Source organism: Myotis yumanensis, unplaced genomic scaffold (assembly GCF_028538775.1).
Source record: "Myotis yumanensis isolate MYYU_CA2020_CCGP unplaced genomic scaffold, mMyoYum1.0.hap1 SCAF_15, whole genome shotgun sequence".
NCBI classification, from domain to species: Eukaryota; Metazoa; Chordata; class Mammalia; order Chiroptera; family Vespertilionidae; genus Myotis; species Myotis yumanensis.
In genome coordinates, this window is record NW_027223766.1 from 42,625,162 (window position 1) to 42,640,349 (window position 15,188).

The following is a 15,188-nucleotide window of genomic DNA, read 5'->3' on the forward strand; positions in this document are numbered from 1 at the left end:
TTCAATGACTATTACCCAACAAAATATTACTGGCTTAATGATATTGTTGGTTTAATTACTACACAACCAGTTTAGAAGTACAGCTGTACTTACAGGGCTGATAGAAAAGAACTGAAATTAGGAACATCCAGGAAAGTAAAGGTTGCATGGTTGATGAATACTGAATGTTTGACAAGACTGGTGGCCACTCTCCAATTTTTGGTTAAAATCTCCACTCTGAATATTCCTGTAGTCATTGTGGTTATAGGAAGCAGCAGTAGTAAGAGAAAGATATGTCAAAATCCCAGTCACTGTTTAGTCCCTTATACTCTAATGGCTAGATAATGAGGGTATGACTACTAGACTTCCGTTACTGTCTTCAATTTAACTTCTTAATTCCATTATCGGGCCTAGAAAATAGGATTCATATTACACATCCCTCAGGGTCAATATAGCTGGGAAAGCACCAGATAAACTAAGATTAAAGGAGCCTGTGAATATAATATAAATGGAGTGACAAATAGGGAGACTGTTTCGCTGGAAGCTCCTTCAGACTTTGCTAGTTTTCTTTTCATACTTTGCAAACACATATTTATTTGAATACAGGAAGCTCTTAAAATGAATAAGCTCCTCTTAATGTTGATGAGCACATTTATCTCTAAGCCTAAAAAGTAGGAGAAAACCACATCTTATTGGGAGTAACAGACTGTGGGAAATGGGTCAGAAAAATGACAAATTGCTCATAGCCATAAATCTTGTTCAAAGTCAGCTAGAATTCACTTCAATAAGAAAAACAAATATTATAACTTATAATATTTTTCTTCTGGGTTGACCTGGCCTCCAAAAAAAAAAAAAAAAAAAAAGATAGTTCATCATATCCTGCCACAAGAAACAACCAAAGATAAGATTCAGAAAGTCTCAAGTCCATTTCCAGATGGATCAGGTATTGTTGGCTTTCACAGACAGGTGCTTCAGATTGTATTCTTCATGCTTGCAGATTACTTTGTTCTTCTTCCCAAAACCTTCATCTTACTTAACTGCTTGGAAGGTCTTCCTCTGAATCTGATTCTTTAGAGCTGCTCATTATTATTATTATTTTTAACCCCTAGCAAATATTCAGAGTTAAGTATGTCGTTGCTTAACATTTGAATAAAATATAACTCAAAACAAAACTTTGAAAATGAACTAGTTTATTTTCTTTGCAATCTTATACTTAACATAAAATTTTATTTTCCACACTGATACAGAATAGCTGAATGCTACAGATTTTGTTGGCTTTATTATTAACTCTGCTTTGTTCTACTATGTGGCAGGATAATCCTTTTCCATAACTAAGTTGAAAGTTTACTAAGGTGCCAATGAGAAGACATTTCCCCACAGATTTTAGTGGTAATTTTCTCATTTTAAGTTTGATATAACACTGAATATATAATGAAGTCCAATTACTTTTACACCAGATACTTCTAACTGTAACCTACCATGCAGACAAAAAGTTTTAAATTCTTTTGCCAGGTGAATAAAGAACTTTGAACTTTAAAAAGCCTAGTGCCATAAGAATCTGTTCATTTTGAAAGCTACATATCATTATAAAGCGCACTAGAGTGAGCTCTACACCAACATAATTTTCTTCCTCATTTGCCCCTTTCTCACAGTAACTTGATTAACCACAGGTTTATAAGGAGTTGATACTCTGTGCCTCTGTCTGCCTTCTCTTGGGCACTTTTGTGTTTAAGAACCTGTCTACGAGTGGTTTGGTTAACACGTTAAGTGCCCAGCCTGTTTCGTCTTCCGGACGGAAAGTATAGTGTCAGTCATTGGTGACTGACTGGGTGCTTAATGTGTTAAGGATGGGCAGGAAGCGAGGTTAGCCCAATAGTTATTTTCTCTGACAGTTCCAGGCAAAGTTTCTATTGTGGAAAATGCAAGAAACTATAGTCACAATAATGGTTTTTGATCCTTGGATTTAATTTTCACATGATACTCTTGTCTTTTACATTTCTGTGAAAAATTGGTGCTAATTTAAATGTCAAGAAAACAAAATTTTCCTATAGTGGCGAGTTCTTGCAACCTGGTGTTTCTGGGAAAAATCTTATTAATTGAAATTGGGGGATGAGTCTGAAAAATAAACTTCTGATTAACTGGGTTGTGGTGTGCCTCATTTTAACCATGTTTTCTTCCCCAAGTGAATGGTTTGACATCTTAATCCTGGTATGAGCTTCTTGCTGTATTAAACAGATCTTGCTGCTGCTTGCAATCCTGGGTAACAAAATCTTGCTCAATATTATCAACAACTTTTGGAATTACATCATGCTTTAATTTCCAATCCTATGGATGCTAATGTTAGCATTTCGATGATATGTAATTAAAACTGTTCCCTAAACTACTATCACAGATTTACATTTCAGTAGCTTTCTGCTTTGATGTCTTATAGCATTTGAGTTTTCTTTCTGTTAGTAGAGGATAAAAATATTGCAAATTCATCAGAAGCATAAAATTAATGCTTATATGATGCAGCACTGCAAACAGCCTCAAGATTTACTTGTCTCCGTTTTATTGGTTCTAGAAAGTCCAGAAGGATCTACTGTTTGTTACAGTGTGTGTGTGTGTGTGTGTGTGTGTGTGTGTGTGTTTAATGACAGACTAAGTTCTTTATAAATTTTGGATATTAACCCCTTATCAGATGTATCATTGGCAAATATGTTCTCCCATTCAGTGGTTTGTCTTCTCATTTCGTTGATGGTTTCCTTTGCTGTGCAAAAACTTTTTAGTTTGATGCAGTCTCATTTATTTATTTTTAATTTTGTTTCCCTTGCCCAAAGAGATATATAAGGAAAAATATCACTACAAGAAATGTCTGAGATTTTACTGCCTATGCTTTCTTCCAGAATTATTATGGCTCAACACTAAAAAACAAACAAACAAAAAAAATACAATCCAATTAAAAAATGGACAAAGGACGTGAATAGATACTTCTCCAAAGAGGACATACAAATGGCCAATAGACGTATGAAAAGATGCTCAAAGTCTCTAGTCATCAGAGAGATGCAAATTAAAAACACAATAAGATATCACCATTACACCTGTCAGAATGGCCACCATCAATAAATCAACAAACAACTGCTGACCAGGATGTGGAGAAAAGAGAATCCTCATGCACGGTTGGTGGGAATGCAGACTGGTACAGCCACAGTGGAAACCAGTATGCAGTTAGCTCAAAAAATTAAAAATAGAACTATCTTATGACCCAGAAATTCAACTTCTAGGAATATATGTGAAGAAACCTGAAACACTTACTTGAAAGAATATAAGCACCTGTATGTTTTTTGCAGTGTTATTTACAATTGCTGAGATTTGGAAGCAGCCCAAGTATCCATTAGTAAATGAATAGATAAAAAAGCTGTGGTATATTTACACAATGGAATACTACTCAGCCATAAAATAGAAGGAAATCTTACCTTTTGTGACAACACGGATGGACCTGGATATTATGCTAAGTGAAATAAGCCAGTCAGAGAAAGACAAGTACTATATGATTTTACTTATATGTGGAATTTAATGAACAAAATAAACCAACAAATAAAATAGTAACAGACTCATAGATACAGAGAGCAGACTGATAGCTGTCAGAGGGGAGGAGGGGCCTGGGTGAAAAGGTGAAGAGGTAAAGGGTTTAAGCAACCCCCCGCCCCCAAACAAACAAAAAAAAAACCCTCACAGACAGACAATAGTATTGTGATTACCAGAGGGAAATGGGGTGGGGGAAGGTAGGAGAAGGTAAAGGGGGGATAAGTGATGATGGAAAGAGACATGACTTGAAGTGATGAACACACAATATAATATACAGATGATGTATTGTACCTCTTAAACCTATATAACAATGCCATCTTAATAAATTTAACTAAAAATAAAAAGTGACAGACTATATATTTTATTCACTTTTCTGAGAAGTCTTCAATGGCCTATAATTATGGGTTACAAACATCCTGAAGTCTGCCACAGCTAGTGAGCCCAGGCCTGTCCCAGGCTGCCACAGAACCAAAGTGGCATCTATGGCTGCTTAGGAAGACAGGGTCTCTGTGGCCTGAGGCACAGGGCTGTCAAGTTTATAAAACAGCATTAAGTGACTTCTGATGGACTTTTGAGGGACAACATGGAAGAGGCTTGTGAAACAGCCTGTCACTGACCCAGGACTTACTGAAATCAGAATTAGTTCATGGAGCTTTCTCACATTTTGTTCCAGAGGAGAGTTTATGTCCGTTTATAACAGGATAAAATGGAGGGTGATGAGAACAACATGAACTCTGAAGGCAGACAGACCTGGGTGTAAGTCCTGACTCCTTGAAGTGGGTGAGCTTAACCTGAACACTGCTGAGTTCCAGTTTCTTTGTTTGCAGAATGGGAATAATAAACTAAATTGCAGGGCTGTTGAGAATATTGTATTAGATGATATGTGTAATGTGTCCTACAGGGCATATCATAATAGGAGTCCAATAAACAGTCACTATTTTGTTTCTTAAACTCAAACTCTAAACAAAATAGGAGTGTGTGGTAGGCCTTTCAAGTAGCGACTCTTCCTAGTTTTTGTTTTTGTCTTTTGAGTTTGAAAATTTTTTTTCATTACTGATCAAAAATAAGAGGAATACAAAAGGTAAAAGATAAAAATCTTTGCTTTTTAGTGAAAATTATACCCAATTTTGATCTGAAAAATAGTAAGCTTATTTATATTTAATTTTTAAAATAATAATTGAGATTTGAACTACTAGCTAATATACTTACTTCCCTATAATACGCCTAGCTAGGAGAAATTATAGACTTGACAACGTCCCTGCACTTTGGTTTTGATTAATTACCAAAACTATAGTCTTACCCTCTTTCCCATCCCTTAGAAATATTTGGCCCACATACAGGAAGTAAATACTCTGCCAGGAAGTAAATGATCTGCAAGCCAAAGTAGACTTCTTTCTATATTTTTAAACTAGAAGTTAGAGACTCCTTTACAAAAGGTTCTGGGTATACCAACCTTTATACAAATAGATCAAAATGACACTTTAAAATAATTTATAAAAACACATGGTGAGTGCATGAGGACTGCAATTTCACACCCCTTCTCTCCTTCCTTCTTCCTTCCTTTTTTTCAGGAAGAGCAAGCAGAGTCCACAGCTAGCCAGAGCAGGTGGTGAGAAACTACTTGACAAGGAATCAGGGTAGAAGGTGAGATTCCCTACTTCCCTCCTTCTCTCCCACTTCATTGACAAGATGATGCTAACCAGCAGGTAATATGTGAAATAGCATTTCAATAAATTCTTTTTAATTTGTCTTCTATGCTGTTCCGTGGTGTTCTGATATCTTTCCTATTTGGTTGTTTTCATGTTAAATTCAAATGAGGGTTTCAGATGTCTTGCAGGATAACATCTGATTAAATTCAGTACACGTGAATACAGGGTGCTGTCTAGTAAAGAAATGTAATCATATACACCCAAGGAAGATCAACTTAATCCCAACTCTGAGCCTCATCTCTTCTCTGAGCGAAGTCAGTTCTGTAATATCAAAGCCAAACCTGTGGCTTTAAGTGATTCCTCCCATTTTCATTCATTTTAAATAAATATTAGTTAAAATGGGTGTCAAAAAGGCCAGGACACTAATCTTTTCCTCATGTCCAAAAGGGAAGGTCTATTAAGCTCTCCCTTCTACTACTACTAATTCCAGAAGTCCCAAGTTACTGCTGAAGAACGTTTCATAGTTCCAAGGCATTGCATAAATATTGTCTCATTTGGAGCTCAGATTAAACTATAAAAAACAGATATTATTATACCCATTTTAGAGATAAGAAAACTAAAACACCCCAAAATTTAGTTATTTGCATCAAAAAGCTAAGAATATTACAGCCAAGACTAAAAGTAAAAATTACTGATTTTCATATCAATACCCTTCCCCATACATTAGTTTCCCCCACTGGCTAGGTCATTTATTTTTTTCCAGAGAGGAAGGGAGAGGGGGAGAGAGAGAGAAAAATCAACGATGAGAGAGAATCATTGATTGGCTGCCTCCTGCACACCCACCACTGAAAATGGAGCCTATAACCTGGGCATGTGCCCTGACCCTGACTGGGAGTCGAACCATGACCTCCTAGCTCATTGGTTGACACTCAACCACTGAACCACATTGGCTGGGCTGGGTCACTTCTTATTTAACTTTCTCAGCACAATTCTCGTTGAGTGCTTCTCATTTAATAGACCTACTTACTTGCTATTCCTGTCAAAGTAATACTTTCATTTCACATTATAGGTCAGCAAGAAATGTTCCCAGCAGCTAAATTTTCAGATAAATGTTCAAGTTATGATCATTATGACGGTAAAGTCACAGGTTAATGCTAAGCCTTTCCAGGGACATTAGCAAAACCTTTAATTCTAAAGAGACATGTAACTCAATCCTTCTCTTAAAGTCACAATAACTAAATGAAATCAAGATATGATTTATGAGGTGTAAGAAGCCAGTTTATGATTTTCCAACTGTTGGTTTACTCAAATGTCTTTGGCACATTTTCTGCAGACCTAATTCACAAAAGAGTAAAGAAGTCAATTACTGTAACTGCAATTTTTAAAATTACACAATAGCAATGATTGCACTGAAGTGATGGGAATTATTTTTGCTATTAGAACCACTATTTTAAAATTGGATTGAAGATATTAACAATGATGATAAAAGCAACAACAGTAATAGTAACATTCATTGAGCCCAGTGCAACACACTTAGCCACGAGCTATATATACATTATTTAATCCTTTCAGAAACTTTAGGAGGTCGCTGTCAGTATTATCCCCACATTAGAGATTAGGAACTGAGGTATAGAGAAGTTAAGTAACTTGCCCATAGTTACACAGCTATAAGTAGCAGAGATGGGATTAGAACCCAGGACTGAATGACTCCAAAGTGAGCTCTAAAAAAAACAAAAAACAAAAAAACCCACAGTGAGCTGGATTCTATTCCATGTTTGCCTCTTAATTGGACCTGAAGTCATAGCGCTAACATTTAGAAAACTCCTATTTCTCAGTATGATAAATTCTAATCAACTTTAATTTCTGTATTTTAGTTTTGCTGATGCTTGAAAAATTATAATAAGGTAGAGAAGTTGCAAGAGGGCAGAAGCATTGTTTTCAAATCGATTTGTTAGTTCCTAGAACACATTAATGGGTAATAAGATACTGGGCTGACTGACTGTGTACTAAGGAAGCAGAGGGGTTAGTTAAATTCCGCCAGGATGGTTCAATTCCTTCACAATTGACCAGATGGCACAGTCATTTCTTCAAAAACAAACAAAAGCTCTAAACAAACAAGAAGAAAAATGACTTTTTGAGGCTGCCTTGGGCTGCATAGTCAAGATATGAGGCAATTTCCAATCTGGACTCTATTACCTCAAACAAAACAAATACCAATTTTTAAATATTTATAAACACAACTAATACGATTATGTTAAAAACAACTACATACATCTTTATTTAAATGAGAATTGCCAATAACCCAGCTGCTGCACATGAGAGTGCTGGCAGACCTCGCTTCGGGCAGAGGTTGCTCCAGGTGAGGAGGGCAGGGAAAAGCCTATTGGCACATTATTTCAGTATTTTAAAAAGAAACCTGTTAACTCACAGTTGTATTATCTAACTGAACTAGGTAGAAAACCACTTATGGGTTATTAATATTAATAGCCACAAAAGAAATTCAAGTTGATAACTTAGTCTTTAATCCGTCATTTTTTAAATCATGGAGAGTAAAACAAAGCTACACACACACACACACACACACAGGTATCACTGGCATAATTTAAGATAACTAAATTGTGCAGATTGGGGATTATGCTTTATCACTGAAAATTATAAGCAACTCATTGTTCTTATTTCACTTCAGGTTTCTAAAACAGATATAGCTATAGGTATAAACACAGACTATCATCTATTCTGGGTAGCTACTCATAGTAAATTTAGGTTTTTTAATATATGTATATGAATTGTATATAACACACACACATATATGTATATATGTCAAGTCACATGTGCTGAGAAGGCAACATGACAGGAGGGACAATGAGTTTCACAGAATTTCCTCTTCTAACTCGATTTTATAATACATGAAAGAATATCCCTAAGGAACACATAGAGAAAACACCACTACCACCCTCTGAGTATTTGGGCATGTTCTTTGTGTAATGGTGACATGGGCAGAATCAAGTTAATGCTGACAACTCCTTGAAAGCAGTAATTATCCATTACAATACATTTAACTGATCTGTGCTTATAGATGTAAAGATATTAAAGTATCACTTTTGGGGGGAAATCCTGTATTAAGTTTCTCAGAAAGCCATGTGTTGGCTAATGGACTAGGAAATATTTTTATTATTTTAAATTGCAGGATTTCTGGTACCAGGCAAAACTGAAATAAGTTCACTGCAGCCTTACTCTCATGCTGCTTACAAGTAAAACCTTGAAAAAAATACAAAAACAAGTACCTGAGAACTCAGAAAAGTAAACAAGAACAATGCAGATTTGGGAAGGGCCTCAAAATTGCAGATCTGACCCATATAGTGGTGAGTTTCCCATTTTCTTTTTTTGTTTTGTTAATCCTCACCCAATGATATTTTTCTCATTGATTTTTTTAAAGAGAGTGGAAGAGAGAGAAGGTAGAGCAAGAGGAGGGAGAGAGAGAGAGTGTGAAACATTGATGTGAGAGAGACACATCAATTGGTTACCTCCCGCATGCACCTCAACCAGGGTTGGGGATCGAACCTGCTACCCAGGTACGTGCCCTGGACCAGGAATCAAACACTCGATCCTTCGGTGTGCCACTGAGCCACCACCAGGGCCCATTTACTTTTGTTCTGTTTTTCGTCTTTTCTCTTATTACTTTGACTTGAGAGTGAGTCCTAAGTTGTGGTGCACAGTGATGGCAAGAACAGTCAAAAATCCAAGAGAGCTACTTTTCTTTTATTGTTCTCTCCTAATTTTGCCGCAAGGTGGCTGTGTGTGTGTGTGTGTGTAACAGGTAGGGCAGTGGCTATCATGTGGTGGCAGTGACAAGCGTTTAAGACATTAGCAGGTGTTATAACTATGTTTCATGAGGTAAAGGTAAACACACTTGGAAATGAATGGAAATATTGTTCTCAGAAAAGAAACAAATGACAAAAAAGAACCAAATGGAAATTTTAGAACTGAGAAATTCAACCGAAATTATCCAATATAAAGAACAGAGATAAAAAGAAAAAACCAAAGGAGTCTCAGTGATCAGTGGGATAATATAAGATAGTTTAACACTGGAGTCCCAAAAGCAGAGAAATATTGGTGCAGAAAAACATTTAAAGAAATAATAGCCAAAAGGTTCCTAAATTTAATTTAAAAACATATATTTACAGAGTCCAGCTTAGAGAACCTCAAACAGGATAAATTAAAAAAAAAATCAAGCCCAGACACATCATAATCAAGCTGCAGAAAACCTAAAATAAAGAAAAAAATCTTGAAAGCAGATAGAGAAAATAACATATTACATACATGGAAATAATAATAGGAATTAACATGGATTTCTATTCAGAAACCACAGAGGATAAAAAAAAGACAGTGGAACACACAGTATCTCTGAAGTGCTGAAAGTCATGACAATCCAGAATTCCATTTCAAGCAAAAATACCTTTCAGGAATGATAGAGAGAAAATAATACTCTCAGATCATAGAAAACTAAAATAATTCCTTGCCAGAAGGCTTGCTCTAAAAGAAATGCTAAAGGAAGTTCTTAGCGCTGAAGGAAATATAACAGGAAAAGTTGGCATTTGAGAAATGAAGGAAGAGCTCTGTACAAGGAAAAAATAAAGTATCGACTAGTTTTTGCCCTGTCTGGGAGGCTCTGTTGGTTGCAGCTTTGTCCCGTACACCAAAAGGTTGTGGGTTCAATTCCTGGCCAGGGCACATGACTAGGTTTCAGGTTCGATCCCTGGTTGAGGCAGGTACGGGAGGCAACTGATAAACGTTTCTGCCTCACATCGCTGTTTTTCTGTCTCTCTTCTCCTTTCTCTCTAACATCAATAAAAACATATGTTCAGGTGAGGATTAAATATACCAGTATATATAAATAAAAAAAATGTACTAGTTTTTCCTGTTTTAGTTCTTTAAAATATGTAACATTATTGAAACAAAGATCAAAATTTATCTGATAGAGTCTTCAATATATGCAGACATAGTCTACATGATAATTAAAATGTAAGTGGCGAAGGATAGGAAATCTATATGATTGTAAGGCTTCCACATTTTCCTTGAAGCGGTAAAATGTAACCACTAAATAGAATAAAAGATTAGGCATGTTAATTTGAAACTCCAGAGCGACCAGTAAAATATATTACAAAAGAAATAAAGCCAAAAAACAGATAAAGTAAATAGAATGCTAAAAATTATTCTGAATTGCAGCCAGAGCTCAATCTACAAATAATTTAGAAAAAATAATTTGAAGAGCAGTCGTATTTTATTCCTCTGTATCCAAGCAGTTTTTCTTACTCCATCATTAGCATACAAATGATACTAAGCTTTTCCAAATTGCTTCTCTGGCACAGCCTCCTATGGTCATGAAGTTCCATATTCTGCTAAACTTTAATCATTAATCATAATTAGTACAAAATGATTAAGTCATGTCTGACATACTCAATTGGGGCAATCACTGAGATGCACATATATGTTAAAACTGCTATTGGCTGGCTGCCACTTGAGTTACCTTATGGAAAAGGATTAATTTTAGTATCAAGGGAGAAAGTGCAGTAAGTCCTCCCTTAGTGTCATCCATAGATTCTGTGACTTTAAGAAACACAACATACAATGAAACCAATTTTACAGGCTAATTGATATGAATAAGAGTTAAGTTCCTACAGTATCTCATCAATGTTATAAAAATATGATGCTGAATGAAATGACGTTATTTGAGGACCTGATGTATGAGCACTGCAGAAAGACATGCTATACGCTTTCATTTTTAACTTATGATGACTTTTCTTTGACCATTCTCCGAAAGCTAGTGTCATGGTGATCGATGCCCCTTTTTGTCTTTCCAATTAAGACACTGCAATGCCTCCTTCACTTTAGAATCCAGAAATGGAATAGGTCCCTTCCATTTCCAGCTCCTCCTTCCCAAAATTGTTAACATTATATTCATTCATATTTTTCTCTTTTTTCTTACCCACATGGGCTGTTTCAGGGCTTCAAAAGAATACTGGACATGGAACAGTGCTTTCTGATCAAGAAGGAAAGTGCTACATGAAGTGTTTCTAGATAATGAAATTGATAATGGAACTTGAGTAATTCATTCAAGTAAGCAATTTAAAATAGAAATTCTCCAGATAAGTTATTTTAAAAAATAACTTCATTAGCATTTAATAAAATGTATGTATTTAAAACACTGAATAAATTAATTAGTGCTCCACTGGAATATCAAAAGAAAATATGCATTTTTAAAAGAAGTCAAAATAAATTTTAATCTGATAGGGTAATGGCTTACACATATCCACTCTGAGGCGAAAGCAGTATACTTTATTTTTAGAAAGGTGAGTGTGGGGAGATGACTTCCAAATTACTGACTGATCAAACTTTAGAATTGTAATGGGCCTTGTTAATATCTAGAATAGTCGTCACATTTTATAGACAAGGAAACAGAAACCCAAAGAAGTGACCTTACTTCCTTGGGCTGAATCCTGATCCTCACACCTGTCACCATGGTTCTCCTAATGCCAAGCATGAACCACCAGACTGGACGAACTCTTCAAATGCCCACTGCTGGCCTCCATCTTCCAGATGGAACCACCTGACAGCAATAAAAATGCCTGAATCAGACCTGAGCTTGCTAGGGTCCTCTTCCAATACCACGTTTTAGGTGACTCAGCCACCTTCTCCAGTCTTTTTGGCCAAACAGCTAACTCTACATTATTATTTAAGCCCTGTTACTTAACAGCCAGTATGTCTTCAATCTAAATCACTGATCACTTGCCTAATCTCAACCAACAGGTATCAGAAGTTCAATAAAATTATTATAATATATTAGAATGCTTTCTGGTTATAAGAAAGGTATGGATGGGGCAACAAGAGCCAGTTGGCCAACACCACTAATACATGAGTTTTGTATTTGTATACAAATCTTTAAATCATCTGAGTTTAAAAATAAACCTTCTCTAATGCATTTATTATTATGCTGATATAGCAAGATGATTAGATCAAAATACCAAAACAATAAATGCCACTTTCTAAGGTTCTTTTTTTACCTGGATAGCTGCATTTACATGAAAGCTGACCTACAGGCCATTACTATGAAAAAAACAAAATAACGCTTTGCTACCCAATCACTGGAAATTGTCAAGCATTTCTATAGCCCAGAAAGAAACCTGTTTCATTTAGCTTCTGGAAAAAGAAGAAGGAAAAAAGAAGATTCAGAGGCACAGTAAGGACATGAGGGTTTATACCTTGATACATTTCAAACACTTACTTAAACATGATTCAGCTGTAGGACATGAACTTTCCAAATTACATATTCTGTAAAGAAGTCTTGTCTGGACTGCCAGCTGGTCAATCTTGAAAGTGGGGATAAAACTTAATATATAATAGCAGTTTTTATCACTCCAGTAAAGTTGAAGGCTCTTACCTGTACATTTGTAATCGGAGGCTACCCCTTTAAGCACGGCATCAAAAATGGTCATTTCCACTCGCTGCTTCCGGTGGTGACAACTCAGAAGCAGAGACGGCTGGGAGACAATGACGTGTAAAAGGGGTTCTAGCTGCAAATTGCTGGCCCCTCTTCGTCCCGGCTGCCGAACGATAGTTACACCAAGTGCCTGTCTCGCAGATGACCTTGTGGTTGCATGAAGACTTTCAAGAGAGATGGCCCCTATTTTTTTCCCCGAGGGAAACGGCACATTGCTGCTTAAGAGATCTTCTGCTGTGACTGTGGAAATACATGCCTCACTGGATTTAGTAACATCTGAATCATCTTCTGGGAGATTTAATGAGCTCTTGCCTGTTTTTTCATTATCCTTCTGTTCTTGCGATTTCGATTTGGGTAAGGCCGTGCAGGAATATGTCATTAGTGAGATCCTACTTGCAGTAATAAATATGTCAAAGGGGATGAAATTTAGGTTTTTCACAATGGATGACTGGTGAGAGGGACGGGCGATGCGGTGCTGACTGGTACCACTGTGTTGCTCTATTTGCACTATTCTGATTTTAACACTGTCACTGCCAATGCCGCTGTCCTGGGCACCACTGCACCGAGATGAGGTGTCAGCCACGCTCCCATCAAATGTATCCATTTTTTTCTGTTCTTGCTTAGAGATCTGTAAGGAAAAACACGAAAACATTTTCAGCTAGTTACATTCCAAGTGTTATTACATAAAGGATGTTATATAAACATGTTTAGAAAATGGTAGTCTAGTGTAACTTATAACATAATAATCATAAAAACAAACGAGGAGCCCATTCAAAAAATTATTCATATTAAAGTGCCAAGGAAATATGTGAGAAAAAGCATCAAATTTGCATTTCTAACATTAAAATACACTTTTGAGTGTCCGACTTTCTTTCTTTGGACTAAAAAAAAGTAGTATATATAAAACATGCCTCTTTAAAGAATTAGTATTCTTTACAGTGATTTCCCAAGTAGTACAATAAACTGTTTCCAAATCGTGATTACTGTTGGTTGAAATTACACGTTAGGTAATAGTTTACACTGTTTACCCTTGTCATTATAAAACTGATTTATAGGTTTCTGGATAGTAAGAAAGATAGGGAAAAGTTATGAAAGACAAAGAAAAGTAAACTAAGATAAATGTATGCCATTCAAAATGTTTATTTTGCTCTACAATACGACTTGAAACAGTGTAAATGTAAGTGATCAAATAAAGTGTAAGCAATTAAAGCCCTTGAAGGTGGATTTTTCTTGGTGCACAAAAGACTACTCATCCTCAGAGCCTTCCATCAAGGACACGCTCTGAGTAGAACAGAACCACCTGGCAGTGGCAGCAGTGATGGCCACCCTGGCAGTACAGCCCCAAGACCTTGCATTTGGTCCTTTGTTCCACTTTCTTCGGGATCCCAACCATCAGTCTGCTATATGCTGTTTGGAAGCTAGATGTTTCACTTTTTTTTCCATCGAAGTAACCATGGAAAATCCGAGGAAAACGCCAATCCTCCCAACCCCCATCATATCACCAAACAAAACCAATGGTAACACTTTAGTGCATTTCCTCCCAGTTTTTTGCCTACCCTTTATGGTTGACATTATACTGCAGAGACAACTTTTGTAACCCAATGTTTTCCAAGCTAATATACTCTTCATAAATGCCACTTTGAAAGGCTGCACAATATTTCATTTTGTGTTAGAAACAAGTTATTCAACCATTCCCACATAATCAGACATTCAAGTTTTCAATTTTTGACAACAAACATCTCTGACAAACATCGAATACTATTTCCTCAGGACAGGCTCCTAGAAGTAGAATTGCTAGGTAAAAAAAATGGTAAGAAAAGTTTAAGGTTATAGAATATTGCCAACACCATTCTAATTTAATATTACTACTGGTAATGGAAAAAATTTCCCCAAAGTACTGGGTATTGCTTATCTTTCTTTTAACAGGCTCTTCCTTAATGGTATTCATAAATAAAATATCATTTTTCCACATGCTACAAATTATTATATAAGTTGCTTGTGAAAATGTTAAAGGGTTGTTAAGTCAAGACAACAATGTCAGAGTCATTAAATTTTTTCAAATAATATTTGTTTACTGATTTTAAAATTGTTGAGGGAGATACAGATAATTGTTAGAAAAATCCAGCATGAGCTATTTGAAACAAAAACAATTCCCCCCTGTTCTTTGAAGAGACGAGTTTGTTTAAACCACTCTATGGATGCCTTGCTGTTCCCAGGTCGGGAGTGGCCCTTCTGAGCTGGCTGTAGCTGGCATACATTTAATATCCATCAATACGCATAACAAACGACACCTGTCTGAGAATTGTTCTCTCCTTCTAGGTGATTTTACTTTACTTATGCTTCTTTTTAAGGATGTATTTGCTCTTAAACTGTTTTGTTGTGGCAGTATCAGATCCTATTAAACCAATTTATAGGCTCTGGAGTCACAGACGTGGGGTCAAGTCCAACACTTTCAGACAAATTACAAACTTCTCTAAGGCTACATAACCTCATCT

At 36.2% G+C, this 15,188-nt stretch overlaps 1 protein-coding gene across 3 annotated transcripts in view; it reads right to left on the bottom strand.

Moving 5' to 3' along the window:
* Window positions 1-15,188, bottom strand: part of VPS13B (vacuolar protein sorting 13 homolog B) — a 607,742-nt gene that overhangs the window by 180,426 nt on the left and 412,128 nt on the right. For all 3 annotated transcript variants that reach the window (XM_070391987.1, XM_070391986.1, XM_070391988.1), the window contains exon 34: window positions 12,634-13,321. In XM_070391987.1, coding sequence (XP_070248088.1) covers window positions 12,634-13,321 — 688 coding nt within the window. The remainder of the gene's footprint in view (window positions 1-12,633; window positions 13,322-15,188) is intronic.